The sequence below is a fragment of the Brienomyrus brachyistius genome, chromosome 15 (assembly GCF_023856365.1).
Source record: "Brienomyrus brachyistius isolate T26 chromosome 15, BBRACH_0.4, whole genome shotgun sequence".
Taxonomy (NCBI): domain Eukaryota; kingdom Metazoa; phylum Chordata; class Actinopteri; order Osteoglossiformes; family Mormyridae; genus Brienomyrus; species Brienomyrus brachyistius.
Genome location: NC_064547.1, coordinates 1315464 through 1333020, shown reverse-complemented (window position 1 = coordinate 1333020; position 17557 = coordinate 1315464). Strand labels below are relative to the sequence as shown.

Sequence of the window (17557 nt, the reverse complement as noted above, 5' to 3'; positions counted from 1 at the left end):
AGGCTGCACTAAATGCAAAGTACCTCCTTTACAAAGTCTACACTAATAGAAGAAAAAAAATGCAGGCAAAAGGGAACAAATTATCAATCAGAAAAGCAGTAAGGAACCACGGTGATGGCAGGTTCAGCAGCAGCCCCGGGCCGGCGGAGTGGAGGAGCCCCGCGGGTGATTAGGACCTTGGGATGGTGATCCTTGGCAGAGGAGCCGCTCTCCAGATGCTCCTGACAAATGGACCTCAGAGGGAGGCACACATGGCCAACGGAAGCATATGGGAACTGCAGCAAAGACAGGCTACAGGGACTAGAGCTCCGGGGGGGGGGGGGGGGGGGGGCGGCTAGAATAAGCCCCACGTTTGCACAACTCCACAGAAAAAGAGCTTTATTTTTAAAGAAGGATTCTTTTAAAAAAACAAAAAAAGGTTGAGTACACAGGATGTTAGAATACAGAACTGCCTTCAACCACACACAGGTAAGTGGAATAAATAAGACCGTTTGCAGATGCTGTAAAAGGCTGAGAGTCCTGCCCGGGGAAGCCGTTTAGAGACCCCCCCCCCCACAAGTCTTTCTGCACTGTAATGATGGGGGAGAAACAGAGGGAGGCGAAGCAGTCCCTCCAGTTCTCATTGGCCTAGAGATCACACATCCGCAGGCATCGTTGGCATTCGGTAACTCGCAACCTCAAACCGCAGCAGGACGGGGTGCATGACGTGCAAGGGGGGGATTCTATGGAGGCACAAACTAAAATGGGACGCAAAGCCAGGCCACTGTGTGATCAGCACTTTGGCGCTTTGCTTTTCAGGAAACTAAGGGGGCTTCGGTTCCGCTTCGGGATGCCGCAGCCCCAGCTGGCTTCTACTGGGAAAATTTAGTTTCATGACTCAAAATGACACACACAGCTGGCGGCTCCCTCAGGGATGCAAGCCTGTGTTTCTCTCTTTACTTGGTGTTGTAAGAGGAGAAGCGCTGGTTAAGGGGGTTCTCCGGCGACTTGGCCCACTCCTTCTTCAACAGCTGCTTGAGTTGTGACAGCCGCATGTTGGGGTTCTCTTTCTTCAGGCGGCTCATATGCAGCTCCTCAAATGCGGCAAATGCTGCCCTCATGCGCCGCTCCGGGTGACGGTCCAGGTCCTCTGCGGTACTGTCGCGCGAAGGGGAGGCAAGACAAGTGCAGCGAGGATTAGCCAACAGTAAAATGGCTAAAACATTATCGGTAGATGTTTTATCTTTACATAAAATTGCCTGCTTATAGAGCAGGTATGAAAGGTATGGATGACAGCATAGTGACACTGCTAGAACATACCTGAGGGCCGCGATGGCATCCTCGATGGTTCTAGCTTCAATCATGCCTTCCTCAGGGTCTATGCGATTCACGTTCAGCTCCAGCGGCTGCTCAAGGTGGGTTTTTTCTGCCGCGCATAAACAGAGGTGCAGTGAAGCACAGGTGCTAGCAAACCCTGTTGCAGAGGTGCAGTGAAACACAGGCACTGACAAATGCTACAGAAGTGGTGCAGTGAAGCACAGGCGTCGGGGAACACTACAGCAGAGATGCACTGAAGCACAGGTGCTGGTGGACGCTACGGTACAGATGCAGTGAAGCACAGGCATAGATGCCAACGAGCACTATGACAGAGGTCCAGTGAGGCGGAGGCACTGGGAAGCGCTGCGGCAGAAGTGCAGTGAAGCACAGGCACTGCAGAATACTGCGGCACAGGGCATAGCAGACGCTCTCTCACCTTTCTCCTTGGCCACTTGCTGCTGCTGCTGCTGCTGTTCGTTGAGCAGGGTTTCCTCAATCTGTGCCCGGGTGACTTTGCCTCCCTTGCCCTCTCTGACCACCTTGCCCTTTATCTTAGCTTCCTCCTCCTCAAAAAGTCGCTGGTTCTCCTTTTTTCGCTCCTGGGCTTCCAGGCGCCTCTTCTCCCTGTCATCCTGCGAAATGAGGATTACAAGCAGAGCGATTAATATGGCAGTGAGCCGTTTGCATTCAGGGAGAGGCAGGAAGGAAAATGCTCCCTGTTTCCAAGGACGAGGAACTGCGAGCCAGAGACTTCACCTCAGTAACTGGGTGAAACAAACCCTACAGCCATGACTTCAACAGAAGAATGAACAGGAAGAGCTCTTTACAGTACACTGGGAAAACACCATTCATTCAAGCGCCTTTCCTAATTCCTCAAAGGCAGCATGAATGCACAGCTTATCCCAGGAAGCATAGGACATACGGCGGGGGAGACCCACACAGCGGGAGATGTATCGTAGTGCACAGTGTTAACACCAACTGGAGCCTCACTTAAGAAAAAAAATGCAAAAGAATAAACACGCAGGCATAGGTCAATGCCACAAAACCGAAATGCACTGTGAATGCGACATAAAACTGCTGGAGCAGGCGCAGCACGCATGAAATGCAGTGTGCATGCAGCTGCAGATTGGGGAGGGACAGCGGTGTCAAACTTTTTGTTTGAACTCTTCCACAAGGAGTCGGCTCCTTACTTTCACAGCACTGGACATTCATACTAATGACCCTGTTTTTACACTGATGTATGTTTTTTTTATACCATCTGTATATACTATATACTGAAGTGAAATGTCTAGAAGATAGGGCTATACGTAAAAAATAAAAAATAAATAGTGTCCTGTAGGCAGGACTTGCCTTGACTGTTACTGAACACAAGCTTCATAATGCAGACTGGAACGAGATTTTACTTTTAGTTCAATTACTTAAACAGGCCTATTGTTTAATCAGCCCAGAACATCACAGTATCAAATATAAATGGGAAGGAGAGCAAAGTGAAATCAGAGCCTATGCTGGAACATCCCAGAAGGCCAAATAAGAGAAGCCAATGTTTCGAAGAGTACTGGTGTCCAATAGAGGATGGTACACACAAGCCATTTTAGAGACCTCGACAATAACTATACAAGAACAACATTAAGAATCTTTCACAACTGCAAACTCTGCAGTCTAGCTGTGGAAGCCTGTACACAAAGAATTCTACATTAAAGTCTTTATACATTGTCAAGTTCTGCATGTACTTCTATCCTGAAAAGGCATATGGTAATACCACGATATTTTGGGTTTACGGAGGTATTTTCGTTCGATTACCCCTCGCTCAGCAAATCACCAAGATCACCAAGACATCAAAATACCATATCTCACACCATAGAAATTTCCACTGGTATTGGCCGTGTACGAATAAATATTCTGATGCCTGGATGGTATGACGGTTTGAAAAATTAGATGATACCACCCAAGCCAAATTTTCAGGTTAATACTCTAATCTAATATCAGCAGTCAAAGGGGTAAAGGAACAATCATTGTAAGGGAATTTTTGGTTTTATAAATATATATACAGTAATTTCTGGAGCCACTTTTGTCATAAGATAAACTGATATTAATACAGACTCCAAAATGCAGCATTTGGCTGTTTCATAAGGACTATCATCGCCACCTAGTGTTGACTACTTTAAGCTGCTCTTTTCATCATACCCAAACCATGCTAATATACAGTGTGTTTCTCTCATATTTATATATAAATGCATCTCCTAGAAAGTACGCTATTACCTAGTAAACCAAAGATTTTAATTAAATCATCCAATTTAAAACACAATAAACAGAATCAAAGGCAAATCATACAAAGCACAGAAAACGCACACAAACCCCCCCAACTTGCAATGCACATACAATGGTGTTTTGATTCTGCAAGCTGGGCTATTGTTTTACCATGAAAACAAAAATTTGATAAATAATGATTAGACTCCCATGGCTGCAGTTTGCTGCTGCCACTTTCACACAAAAATCAATGCTGGTGGAGTAAAACACAACAGGGGGCCTTTTCACACACAAACGGCTAATTTCTGAAATTAACGATGTGAAGCACCACCGTAAACTGTCATTAGTTTGACAACAGCCAAACAAAAGAAATAACCACAAAGAAATTCTGCTGTTACAATAAAGGATATTCCCAGGAAAAGAGCTGTCCATAACTTATGAAGGAATAACATTAAAAAGAGAAGATTATGTTAGGTCCACCAGCTCATTGGTCACGGTCTTTGTACCACGTCCCTTTTGCAGTGTATCTGTTAGGGGTGTAACAATTGATCGATACTAATCCATATTAAGGCTACAATACACTTTAACCAACTTAATATCTAATATCGATTCATATCATTTAACCCTGATAAGGCAAAACACGGCCAAAAAAATCTGTGAAAAGTTTATCACACAAAGCAAATCTAGAGACTCACCATAGTGGAGACCAGCACAATACGGTACACTTTACGTAGCTTGGTACCCATGTTCCTATGTTTTCAGAGAGTAATGGCACTTTTCCATTGCCGCCGTCTATCTGAATAAATTGCCCAGACATACCATTCGATATGCATGGACAATCTGAAGGAAAAAGGGCATCTTCTATATAATATTCGTTATCAGTAGTATCACACATCGCAATGTATGGACGCATTCCCAGTAACTAGGAACTTGAAAATTTCCAGTCTCCTACTGGAAGAACACTATAGAACAGCTGAATCCTGGAGTGGGTGGATCAGCAATGAATCAGTGTTGCTTGGGTTGTGTTTCAGCGGATGAGCTGTCATCCATGATATCCAATACAGATCCGAACATCCAAAAAAAAACCGCACGACCGCACTTGACCACGACAGTGTGCCGAGTGACTCACCCTGCGCTGCTCCTTCTTCAGCACATGCTTATCGTTTTCCTGCCACAGCGCATCTTCCTCCTCCTGCTTCTTGCGGGCGTCCGCGACCGCCTTCGCCTCCGCCTTGCGAGCCCGGGCCGTGGCCGACTTCGAGTTCTCTCCCTGGAACTTCTTCGGCATTCCTCCACGGGTCCCCTTACACACACCAAGCCATATATAATGAACGGAAGCATCGTGCTCGGACTATTCGGTGCAGAATTCATTTTAATTTTAATTTGTTTGTGGAGTAATAGGAAACTTGTACGTAGCAATAAGACAACATATGGAATCAAACATTTAAATTATGGGAGACTCGACGTGTCCGTAAACGAGACGAGTAAAACGTAAATGTACGTTCCACTAACTACTGGTTTATACAGACAGTTTAATACACAACCAATGTGGAAAAGGTTTTGCTGGGTTTGCAAAAGCATAAAGTTCAGCCTATGAATAACTGGGAAGTGAACGTGTGTTTTCATATTCTGCCACATTAAGAAGCCACGTTAATCTATCAAAACGAGGAAATTGTTTTAAAAATGACTGCTGCACAAATGCTTGTCAGAGTGCTGCTCGATATCATTCTTTGTACTTAAAATGTCTCACTGACAACACTAATGATGCCTGACAACACAAAAATAATGAATCCCTGTGCAGCAAAAGCAACGCTGCAAGCGTAGCTAGCGAGAAAGTAGCTGACCCAGGGAATTGTAAACAATGAAGGATTTAAGCCAGTTTAGCAAATAACCTCTTACATACATATATTTTAGCTATAATATCCATAATTGTACAAAACTGAAACTTAACATTTCATTTGCTTCACTTAAAACAGCTCAGTAAACGGCCCCGCTTACCTAGGTATCCGTAGGCTGCTACTTTGACAGGGCAATCCTATATAATGAACCGCTGTCTATGCTACTGCCTGTCAAAATAGCACATGCTATGTTTTACAAAATAAAACCACCTCTGTGAGAAATGTTGGGTTTTTTCTACCTCATATCAGCGATTCACAGAAAATACCTCTTTACCTGCGCGTTATTCTGAGTATATTGCAGTATCTTAATTCAAACAGTCACGACAGCACAACATACCGGGGTCCTCGTTGCTACTTTTTTACTTCCGTTTCCGTCACGAAGGGCCCCTGCTCCCGGCCGAAGGCGGCCCGTTAGCAGTTATCCTGCGCTTCCTTTTGCTCACGGCTTTAACTCGCGAGCAGGTGGATGCAGCCCGGGGATAAAATCTGCTCTCAGCCGTAACATTTGCTCAGTAGGAGGGGGTTCCCCCCACTGTCAAATTTCCCGACCTGGGAGTGCTACTAAGTACATACAAAAACCGGAACAAATCGCCAGTTGTTTCAGGGGTGGGCTGAGACATCCATACATACGTAGATAAATAAAAGGGCAACTGAAGCCCCCTAGACAGGGTCTGGAACCTCCTAGGCTCGTAGCGCTTTATTAGCTTCCAAAAAGCGTAATAATTTATTAGCGTAAGTAATAAACCATATTTCTCTTTACGTTAGCAGTGGTCTAGTCTTCCTCCTTGCAAGAGGCTCCGTTATGGGACTTGGGGAGATGATATTTACGAATAGCGGAACAGCGCAAACACGACAAGTGAGATAAGGTGAATCTGGATGTTTATGCATAACTTATTTATAATTAAAAGTACTGTGAAGTGAAAACTTATATGCCCTGTGTTCTGATTTTTAAGTGACTTGGAGAGTGCACTTGCTTGCTGGAGACCGAGTCTTCTTGTTGAGATTTGCAAGTTGCGCAGTTCTACGGAGTGCGACTGCTGTTGATCTACCAGGCTTGTGATTTAACAGAAGTTCAGCTCTGCTTGGGTGTTTCCGATGCTTGCATTCGGAGTTTATTTGCATTTCATATCAGCTTATTTGAAAAATCTGTCTTTTCGTGATGCATAGCGATGTCCTGGAGGCACTGGGTACGTATCCGATCGGCTGGTGCGTCGGCAGGTGGCGATGTGAGCCTCGGCTCGGCTTTTCTGCGACTCGACTGTGACGTTGCGCTAAGCATCATGGAGTCACCCTGCGGGGAGCTGAGCGAGTCTGGGCAGGGAGAAAACGCCGCCAGCCAGTTACAAAACTGCGGCAGTCATTTTCACAGTAAGCGACACAAAGAACTGGAGAACGTGGCGTTGCAAACCAGCTTGAATTCCCTGCGCATGGAGATGGAAGCTGAGGCGTTTGCCGAGAACGAAGGAAGCCGTGCGGATGAAGAGGGGCCACCAGCGGCGATGCAGTCCTCCGCCGAGCCCTCTCATCTGTCCCCAACAGTTAGTCCGAGGCCGGAATCCGAAAGCGAAACGAAAGAGCAAGGTGGGGAAGAAGAAAGGACCTTGACTGATCACCTCAATAAACGGCTTCTGTCTTATTTTTTGGAGAAACTGAACCAAAGTGACTTGGCTCTTCCTGGAGTGCAGCAGCTGGATTGCGCTGTGGCCGGGGAGGAAGACTCCAATCGCGCTGTCGATGAATGGTGAACTAAACTGGGAAAAGCTAAAAGATACAAGAAGATTTCCAATGCCTGATAGTCTGTCTTATAGTCAACCGGCTGTTTTTATTCATTCACTTTCAAGGTGATTGTTCATTAAGAAGACAGTACAGGAATGTAGAAAATGGATCGAAATTCCTAACTACAATAAAATCATGTTTTCTTTGAACATTAACTAATATGACAGAATCTACGTTTGCTGAAGCTATGCAGGATAATATGCTGTCATCATATTCACCAGCTACACAGTTAATGAACTGGAACATCAATTTTGAACAGGCCTGTAAACATTTAAAGTGTAATGCAGCAAATATACGTACATAATACTCTGAATAAACGGAATAATCAAGTGCACGATTCTCCATGCTTGTAATTCTGAGCAGACGTCCGTATAGCACGTAATACGAAAAAAATGTAACATGGTTTTATTGTGTGTTTATGTAATTTGGTTATAAATCCAACTCGGTACCTGGCAACTTAGCCCCGCGGTGCTGTTACGCTAACCTAAAATGTATAAATAGTATGTAAATATGTCATATTTGCGTGAAGTATTATCGCTCCTCCGCTGCACCACAGAATTATGCACGTTATTGCATGGGGAAATTATGCCTGCCAGAATGAAATCCAACCTTGCTTTATGGCAAAGTGCTTTAAAAATGTACACTTGATACTTTTATTGCTTACTATAATGATAGTATTATTACTATAAAACAGCCCACACAAGACAGGTATTTACAGTAACTTGAAATAAGGTTAATTATTAGCAATATAAAAGCCGGTGTTTTGGTTTGTCCTCCAGAGGTGCAATAGCTGCAACACAAAATTACTTTAAAATATTTCCAAATATTAAAGCTTTGTCATTTGTGGTCGGGGAGGAGTGTTCTGCAACTTTGCCCCTAACTTGAGAGGTTTACATCCTTATCTGTGGTTAAGAATGTGGTTGTGAGAGACACGCAGAATGATTAATGAACATCTTTGTTAATCCACATATGTGATGAGTACAAAGCACATGCAGAATGTGACTGTCAGAAGTTTGCAGGGCATGTTTCTTATCATGCAGATGCCCAGGTGCGTTGAAACTCAAAAGCCTTCCTTTGTTTAAACTTTGGGATGGAGTAAGAGCCAGTCACCTAGTATTTGAACTATTTAATATCTCACAAGACCTTTTTGCGCAAGAAAAGTCAAAAGATTAATTGACAGCATAGCTAAGCTGACTCCCAAAGAAATATTCTAGCAGATGTTTGAAAGCTCTTTACGATCGTACACAACATGATTTCAAAGCTTAAACAAGCCAGAATGACAAATCGTATGAATCCCAAATCATTTTTCTCATTCAGTTTAAATATACAGCTACGCGTAACAATATTTCCAGCACACAAAACTTAAAAGCAATATCAATAGTGACTTATATATTACGCATTAAATTATACATTTCAGACAGAGAATAAAGATTGGTAATTGTATAGTCAGGTAGAAAAACAAAGCTAAAAGAAAATGTAGGTTTATAGTGATCTCTAATTCCAAATTGCTTATATGTTTCCTTCTGCTATGCCTGTTGGTTTAAAGCTGCTGACTTCTGGCTGCCTGCAGATACTGTGGAGAAGTTCACAGCTGGGATCGTCTTCCACCTTCCCTGCACTCGGCCGTGGAGCCTTCTCTATTTCGGCAAAACCACTTGTTTGATTTTGTGAGCTTTTGGGAGGCACGATCAGTTCAGTGCTGTTCATCGATGCGGTCTGCGAAGAGAGTTGATAAATCTTAGACAGCTGACACCAGAGACAGTGTTTTAGATGAAGTGGAGAACTGACAGGACAGATCTGCACTCACCGTCTTCTTAGAGGCTACATCTGCACTTTGGTACCAGAGAAGCCCTGGGCTAATGCTGCTCCTTCTGGTGGGTCCTGGTGAAAACACAACCCATGGTTTCACATTTCTAGTGTGACAATTGCCCACTTCTGTCACACAAATCCAAAAAATGAGCCTGTCTTGTTTTTACAAAGTAATACATATATCAAATATCTGAAGCCCTTAAATTGCATACAGTATGTGGAAATAAAACATTTTGGCTTTAGCTTGTTAGCTATGTTGCTGAATTTTTTTTAATTTCTAGTAAATGAAGGAAACCATATACAAAAGTATCATGATAAGCATCACAGTGTCAGTTTGTTGTTACCTGTCAAGTAGCTGACCAGCAGTCCCACCAGAACTACTGAACACGTCCCAAAAGCCCCAAAGTACAGGTAGGACATGGCGTATATGTTAATCAACCCTGTGAGTCTGTGTGGAGAAAGAGGGCAGTAACAATATATTTACTGGTTATACCGGGCACTGGAATATCAGAAGCCTTGTATGCTTTGTGACTCAAGATAAGATTCAAGATACATTCTCAAAAAAGTGGACTGGGATTATAAGTGAGAAAGACCTGTATTCAGTCACATTACTGCAGTTCTGTTAGGAAAGATATGACCTCCTGTGCCGCAAGCGGTCGTTTCAGCATTTAGCAGTAGCTTCAGAATTCTGTCATTTATTTAAAATGTGCTCTGCATGTACTGTAATAACTTTACGATTTTGAATAGCGATGAAAAACAGCAATCCCATACCCTTGGTCCTCAGGTGGAATGTTGGTCCTGGTTGATGTTCTGTTGAAGGCCAAACTGTGGTTGTATTTGGCTGGCTGGCATTGTTCTGGAAAGGCTGATAGAACTCCCATAATGTTCTCACTGGGTGGGAATAGTGTGGATCCAATGGCAATCCACAGAGACAGGCCGAACCCCACAAACAGCCCAGTGAAAGCTCCCTGGGCAGGTTTATTGGAGAATCATAAAAATTAAAATATCTGAAGGAACACATCTAAATATTCATGCAGGTCTGCTACAGGAACATGATAAGAACCTATGACGCATTTATTTAATACCGTTTATGTAGTATCTGAATGAACGGGCAGCCTTTTCAGAGCTGCCTTTGAACATTTGTAGGTGCTTCAGAAAACCTACCTTAGTGTTGGTGGCAGGAACAAACATTCCTAGCATGAAAACGCCTAGCAGCGGCCCACTGACAACCCCCATGACTGTGAAGGAGCCCTGCAGCATAACACAATGCCTCCCTGAAGCCAGATACATCATGCGTACATAAGACGTCATTGGTTGATGAGCTTGATGAAATGTTGATTGATTAAATGCCTTAAACAATTGGCCTGTTCAGCTACCAACATGTCCTGTGTTACGAAACTGCAGCCACTAAGTTGCTCTTAAACCTGTAGGATGGGGTCCACATGAGGGTGATTGAAATTATGGGGAGTATTAGACTCGTAAGACCTGGGAAGGCACACAAAAATGATTTTTTTTTTATCACGAGGTAATTTGTCTTCAGTTTACCCTAAACGTTATGGGTAGACACCTTATGCTACAAGTGCTTCAGAACGGAAATCCTTGACTGGTTCCTTGACATGCATAAATATACTATAATGTCTTAAATTGGTGTATTATGAGTATTACACAGTATAATATCCTATAATTGATATTACGATGCTTTATTTAGCAATGGACTAGTCTGTTAATTCTGTTAATTTTTCTTTACAGATGTGCAGTGCTCCTCTTCTGAGGTCTGTTTTTCCGCCAGTTGACGGTCAGTAACTACACCGTTTCCACACTGCCACTTGCCTCCTTTATCAGACATAGTGCCGCAGCGCTGCACCACATACTACCTTTCCTGCGCTACAAGGAAAATCACCACTTGTGGAATTATGTGGGGGAGAGGTGTGGATGGATGGATATGCAGCATGGCGGGAGGGGGGCATACCTGAAGAACTCCCCAGTCTAAGAAGGAGGTGAGGACAGCCACCATGATGCAGCCGGCCCCGTACATCAAAGCTAAAGCACAGGGATCAAAAGCCCGATGGGTTACGCTGAAGTCCTGCACATTCTCAGGCTCTGCCGATTTTAGCTGAATTTACTCTATACTGTTTTTTTAAATTTGGTATTAGCAGAGCAGACAACAGCAGAAACTCACATACAATGTCATCTGCATGTTTTACAACTACATTTTTATGGCCTGTTTGGCTTTTAGAGTTCTCTGCTGATCTAAAAATAAATCTGAAAAGGAACCATTCAACATAACTAATTGGTATTGAGTTTGCGACATTTTACGAGTTTATACACACACGCACACACACTATGTGTATATCTATATATGTATACTGTATGTATGTGTGTGTAAACTCCACAAACTCAATTGCAGTTAGCTTTGCCTATGTCACATTAAGAGTAAAATTCTAATAATAATTACATAAAAATGTATTGGCAAACCCACAGAGTGCTTTAGAGATGATCAGTAGCCTTTTCTGAGACATATTAATGAACCTGGGCTTCATCAGGTCCTCCACAGTAACAGCTGCCATGGCATTTATGCTGGTGGAGACTGTGCTGCAATAGAAATGAAGGTGCTGAGAATGTCCGTTGTAAAGTTTAATGAAGATACACAACAGAGTACTAAAGGGAAGCGGGAGATCTCAGTACCTTAATGTTCCACTATATGCGGATGCCAGAAACAGACCAGGTACACCAGGGTAGGGTTCAAAGATGTCCAGGACTAAGTAGGGCATATACTGTCACATGGCGAGAGAGAAAGAGAAGCATGTGGCACAGACAGAGTTGGGTAATTCAGATTCAGAGAGTAATAGTCCAGACCAGGATTTTGCTTCAACCAGCCAGTTGAGTACTCTGTGACTCTTTATGCTCAACCGGTTGGTTGGAACAAAATCTTGATCTGGACTTTTACTCTCTGGATCTGATTTACCCAACTCTGGGCACAAATTAATGAATACAGAGTGTGCCATGTCTGTCTTTACGTTGCATAGTATATTCACGTTTGACAAAGCAAGGATAGTATGCGCTAACCCTAATCTTAACCGGTGTAGGAAATATACAGCCACTGGCCATTCCAGCCCAGTAGTCACAGAACAGCCAAGATCATGTGATGATCATGTGATACAAGTTAGCTAGGACTGCTGGAGATGATGCCCCATATTCACAAATGTAACATTTAAATCATATGTAGTTCTTGCTTTGTGAAATATATGCCAAGTTCTACTAATATCAGTCCAATTTCTGTAACTGCAGACATGGAGCCAGGGTTGAGACTCAAACTCAGGACAACCACTGCCCCACTGTGCCGCGTCACTTCTACTAATATTGGAAAAAATGCCATACCTGATCCGGGGAGGATATTTCCCCAGCCATGAGCGGGTCACAGTGCGAATACAGAGCAAACATGATGATTCCACAGGTGGCCGCACTGCCCACAATAAGGCACAAGCCCAGCTGGTTCACAAGCAAGGCCCTGAGGCAGAGGGAAAAGGAAGCCAGACAAGCGTCACTCTCCTCATCATCTGTTGTTCATTTGCAGATCGTTGTTTAAACTATTTTGGTTGAAAGTTTTACTCAGCATTGGATTTCCATTATTTGGCTTCTCAATCCGTTTTACTCAATACATTTTTTGTAATCTTTTAGTGACTTTTGTTATATTTTTTTCAAACGTACCACAAACTTACTGTGCTGTGAAGGACAGCGTCTTTCTTTCCCCGTCAAGATGGACAGAACCGAAGGTGGCTACAGGCTGTGCTTTTCACATGCTGAGTTTTATAATAACAGAGAAATGCAGCAAGCAAAAGCACAGCTTGTCTCGCAAAAGACTGCACTCACCACTGAGCTTCTCTTTGTGTCTTGCAAGATATGTAGCGCTGTACCTGTGCTTGGTTCACACCGTACATGGAGAGCCACAACATCGTGCCTCCGACTGTGAAGCTCCAAAATGTATAGCGTCTTCTGGGATCTAGATCAAAGCTAAAATTAAATTACAGTAAGTAGTGATACAACACAAAGCAGCCATTTCCGAAGAACCACTTATCTAGTGTCCGGTCACAACAAACCTAGATGCTGTGCCAAGACGCAAAGAGCACAACCTGGGACGAGATGTTAATCTGCTGTTGGGTATGTGCAAACATTCATTTGTGGTCTCCATGTTGGTGTAAAACTATGATATCATGTCTGCCAAAGTGTGTCTGCTTGGCCGTTTCCAAACCTCTCCTAAAGTCACCCCAGTAATTACAGTAACCATCCAATATACCCATGGATTTCTTTGGCCCGATCGCTACCCCACCAAATATAATCAAGACCTCATACCTAATTAAATTAATGAATTAATTGAGCTGGATGTGAAATGTAACCAACACATGTAATGGCTGGGGTGCCCCTGAGGAGAGGCTTGGGACCTGAAGTGGTGTTCATCTAGCCGTCTAACTAGGAATCAGTCACTTTTCACAGAACAGACGAAATACTAGTTAGTTTTGATGGTGTTCCTTTTAATTAGCATGTGTTCTAATGTTAAATTGCATTCTATACTTTGAGCAAATATACCCTTACTACCCAAATGAATAGCTTTGAACTGCCTAAGACTTTTACACAGTATTATAACTCTGCGGTAATGCATTGACTATTACACCACTGAATCTGCATACAAGTAAACTTTATTAGAGTACACAATAAGAATGACAGGCCAGTTTCTTTGCAGCCTGTATTATAATCCAAATACAAATGGATTATTTGTTAGAAATTGATTGTTTGTAGCTTAGATTATGGGATGGATAGTAGTAGTTACTCATTGAAATTAATGCGTGATCCATTGTTGGCCAACTCCAAAACCTCGACTGGTCCACCAACCAAAACAGTGCCATAAATGAAGATGACCAAAAACCCAGAGAACATGACAATGATTTGGAACACGTCCGTCCAGATGACAGCTTTCATACCCCCCTGTGGGAAAGACAACCGGAAACCTGTTAGTATATAGAGTAGTTATCAAGCTGGACCACCTCCTGCATCGCATTCTCTCAGTTATCAAGTTAAATTATAGACTATAATATTTGAGAGTGACACAGATATTATTTTTTGTTTAATATAAATTGTACAAATGGCAGGAATTGACATTGATGCCCATATCAGGAAAATTTTAAAGCCAAGTAACAATAACTTAGTATCTTTAGCAAACATTAGTGCAGGTTCCTCTGTGTTCATCTTACCAATGTGGTGTATAGAGTGCAAACGATCCCTATAGAGAATATTGAGGACCAAATGCTGAGTCCAGAGGCTGAAACAGAAGATACAATCTTAATGGAGTAAAGTGTGTGTGCGTAAAACAGGGGTCTCCAACTCCGATCCTGGAGAGCTACTATCCCGCAGGGTCTCTATCCTGCCTGGATGAGTCACACCTGTTCTTAGTATTTACCTGAGATTCGACCAGCGGCTGACGTCACATGCGTAGCGCGATCCGTACCTATGGAGTGATGGTGGGCGCGTGGCAGATGCGCTGTTTGCCTGTTGTTGAGCGTGATTGACTTATTGGGTAAGTAATTAATAGGTTGAGGTTTGTATATTAGAACAGAACTTAAGCTTTGTAAATTTAGCGCAAAAACTGGAGATTTAATTATTTAAGCATGAGTGTATTATACTAACGCGAATTAAATCTTCTCGGAGTTGCCTGGTAATACATTGCAGCTATGTTTGGTAGCTGCGAGACTCGTTCAAGACAAATTTTATAGTAATATTGTAATTATTTATTATATATGACGTGTCTTTTATTGACGATAATAAACGTATGTAACGTAGCGATCTATGAAACCACTAAATTACCACTAAGTTTCTGATTATATCTGTTATAGACTACAGCAAATTATGTAAACGCTGAGGTAGCGGATGAGGAACGGCAAATTGTATCTACCAATTAACGGCCTGTCCCTCCTGCATACACTGTCAGACGAGGCCTCTGCGCTCTCCCTGTTCTCTAACCGACACCCCCAACAGCATTTCCAGCCAAGCTCGCGTACGTCCAGCACACCGGAAAATACACCAGGCAGACCTGTACTGACTAAGTTGTTGATATCAGTGGCTTTTTGAAAGCTATTGCTTTTTCATAGCTGAGAAACAACTTAGGTGATATATACCGTGGTACAGGTACATCACATTAATCCTGACGCAATGAAATTCCTTGCTAGGAGTATATGCCTTTATCATTAGTTTAATTTTAATAGCTTGTAATTTAGATGCTGAGTTTGTGTATAAGAATACTGTGGCTTGTTTTCAAAGCAGAGTTCCCTACCTTGGTTTAATATCACGGCCGGGGCATACAGCACTATTCCTGTATACAGCGTCTGTTGGAACATGCACATGAAGAGACCCATTGCAAGCATAAATTTAATCCGATTACAACCCAGACAAAACTGGTGTTCTGCTTTGGTTATTCTGGTTTGTAATGCTTCTGTAAAGTGCCTGATCTCCTGGGTATTCGTACGCATCTCTTACCGTCGCCACAAGAAACTGAAAGCTTCCCAGCAGCTGCATCTTCCTGCCAAACCTCATTTGAAGGTACTGTAACACGAAGAAAGACTCGGAGTTCACACTAGTTCACAAGTAGCGATCATTCCAACTTACCGGCGTAATGGGTTGCAAACTAAGTAACATTATCACTTTACACCACAGGTACAAAAATGTAAAAGTACCCTTACTTCTAACAAGTTAGTCAGTTGAATATATGGACCCGTAAACTAATGTTGACATATCAAGAACCAATCCTAGAAGACTTAAAGCCTTCAGTTACTCTTTAAGTATGACACGATAAAGGATCCCCATCAAAGTTCACGTACCTGATTGGTGCTGGTGATTCTCAACTTGTAAAAGACAGGGACGAAGACCAATGCTGTAGTTAGGGAACTGAGACTTTGGCCCAGGCACATGTACAAGAACTTGAGGCCATAGCGATAAGTTTCAGATGGTACACCTAGAACCTGCACTGCGGACATGAAGCTGGCACAAAGCGACAGCCCCACTGGCACTGCTGACATCTTTTGCCCTCCTGTGAAAAAGTCGTCCACCTTTGGCTCCCCAGCGTACTTCTTCAGTGCCAGGAAAAGTCCGATAGCCATCGATATCAACAGCATGGCGGAAAATACAGCGTAGTCGGCCAGGGTGAAGCTGAGTCTTGTTGCTGTCGAAGCTGCCATCTTGAGTTTCTGCTCCTCTTCTGAGGTCAACTATTCCATTGTCTTTGAAGAAAATTAACCAATAGCCTGAAAAACACAATGATATTTTGTGTGTGTGTGTATGTGTGTATAATATATAGTAAGCAATTAAAGAAAAGCTATAGATTTAAAAGATAAAAACAAGTGTATTAAAGCCATCCATAAAGATAGAGCCCATAGCACTTGTCTGGTCAGTCAGCCTAATTCGCGAGTCTGATGGCATTAATGACTCCTTTATATGGCAGGAGCTGCTCATGGGTGGGGGCAGAGGAGGGTTTAGGCCGAAGGAGGGAAACCTGGAATTTTTTTAATAAGGGAAACTTGCTTCAGACAAGGGTTTGCATCCATTCAGATATGCAGTGCTTGTAACAGTAAGGTAATCATTTCTCATACAAGGATCAATGCAGTGCAGAAAGGTGTAGAATACAGTGCCAGATTATCTTGTCTGCTAAACATATTCACGCAGTCTATAACTTACCATACTGTTTTTATTCATTTATTATTATCCTCAGTTTTCAGGTTGTTATTATCTCTTTGTCAAAGCAGCATGTTAGGACAACAGCTGAGGGAGATTAAATCCAGTACATTTCAATCCTGCAGTTTAATAGACAGATGCTGGATAACCCTAGAACCTTCTTGGTTCTTGTTTATTTTAATACACGCAAGGATATTTCAGTGAGTTTCAGTAATAATCAAGCACAAACAGTATTACCTTCTTGAAATTGTATCTAAGATTTATGCAGATAAATTTTAATAAAGAACACTGTATTTACATAACACTTTACATACCCAAAGATACACACACACAAGCACATTGCAACAATTGGAGCTGATTTGACCTCTTAACAAAATGTCTTTGCAAATAAACAGGTATTTTGTTCCTTTTTGGTTCCACAGTTGTCTTGTTCCTTGTGTGTTAACTAGTGTTTGCAGCTGTTTTAATAATCACACCGCATAAGTTGTTGCTAATGGTAGCAAATCCTTTGTACAGAATAAGAACCTTTCTGGAGCAGCTACAAAGCATTTCTAGTCACTCAATCAAAGGATTTACTAAATAAAATATTCTTTATGTCCCACTTTAATTAAGGGAAACAATGTAGCCATTCTGCAACATTTCTCCTTAAAAATCCACACAAAAAGTTGTACATAAAACATAATGCATTTTATAACATTTTGTTTCGTCTAATCATTTAATCCATTTTCCAGGCAAGGGGATAATTTGTTTTATAAATGTTTTTGACGATAGTTGAAAAGTTAAATGGGCGCAAAAAGGCTACTTCAGTGCTTTTA

General features: G+C 42.5%; 3 protein-coding genes across 6 annotated transcripts in view; 1 reads left to right on the top strand and 2 right to left on the bottom strand.

The window, feature by feature from the left end:
- Window positions 1-361: 361 nt before the first annotated feature.
- Window positions 362-5891, bottom strand: ccdc124 (coiled-coil domain containing 124). Of its 3 annotated transcripts, none has more exons than XM_048976188.1 (5): window positions 5779-5891; window positions 4673-4846; window positions 1733-1928; window positions 1300-1405; window positions 362-1137 (listed from the first exon to the last, which is right to left on the bottom strand). In XM_048976188.1, the coding sequence occupies exons 2-5, from the start codon at window positions 4829-4831 to the stop codon at window positions 936-938; spliced, it is 663 nt and encodes a 220-aa protein (XP_048832145.1). In that variant the 5' UTR covers window positions 4832-4846; window positions 5779-5891; the 3' UTR covers window positions 362-935. The 3 variants fall into 3 exon arrangements, with proteins under 3 accessions (XP_048832145.1, XP_048832144.1, XP_048832143.1); XM_048976187.1 differs by having other exon boundaries at window positions 5716-5806; XM_048976186.1 differs by lacking the exon at window positions 5779-5891 and adding an exon at window positions 5542-5625.
- Window positions 5892-8330: 2439 nt separating this feature from the next.
- On the bottom strand, window positions 8331-16487 carry slc5a5 (solute carrier family 5 member 5). Of its 2 annotated transcripts, none has more exons than XM_048976184.1 (15): window positions 15893-16487; window positions 15552-15617; window positions 15349-15400; window positions 14273-14340; window positions 13852-14006; window positions 12897-13037; window positions 12405-12534; window positions 11712-11800; window positions 11506-11618; window positions 10996-11066; window positions 10191-10277; window positions 9798-9994; window positions 9371-9474; window positions 9025-9098; window positions 8331-8933 (listed from the first exon to the last, which is right to left on the bottom strand). In XM_048976184.1, the coding sequence occupies exons 1-15, from the start codon at window positions 16247-16249 to the stop codon at window positions 8727-8729; spliced, it is 1911 nt and encodes a 636-aa protein (XP_048832141.1). In that variant the 5' UTR covers window positions 16250-16487; the 3' UTR covers window positions 8331-8726. The 2 variants fall into 2 exon arrangements, with proteins under 2 accessions (XP_048832141.1, XP_048832142.1); XM_048976185.1 differs by lacking the exon at window positions 15893-16487 and adding an exon at window positions 15755-15813.
- The window catches only part of jak3 (Janus kinase 3 (a protein tyrosine kinase, leukocyte)), a 33058-nt gene continuing 30054 nt past the window's right edge, over window positions 14554-17557 (top strand). Inside the window, exon 1 of the mRNA XM_048976183.1 lies at window positions 14554-14595. The gene's annotated coding sequence lies outside the window, so the exon portion shown is untranslated. The remainder of the gene's footprint in view (window positions 14596-17557) is intronic.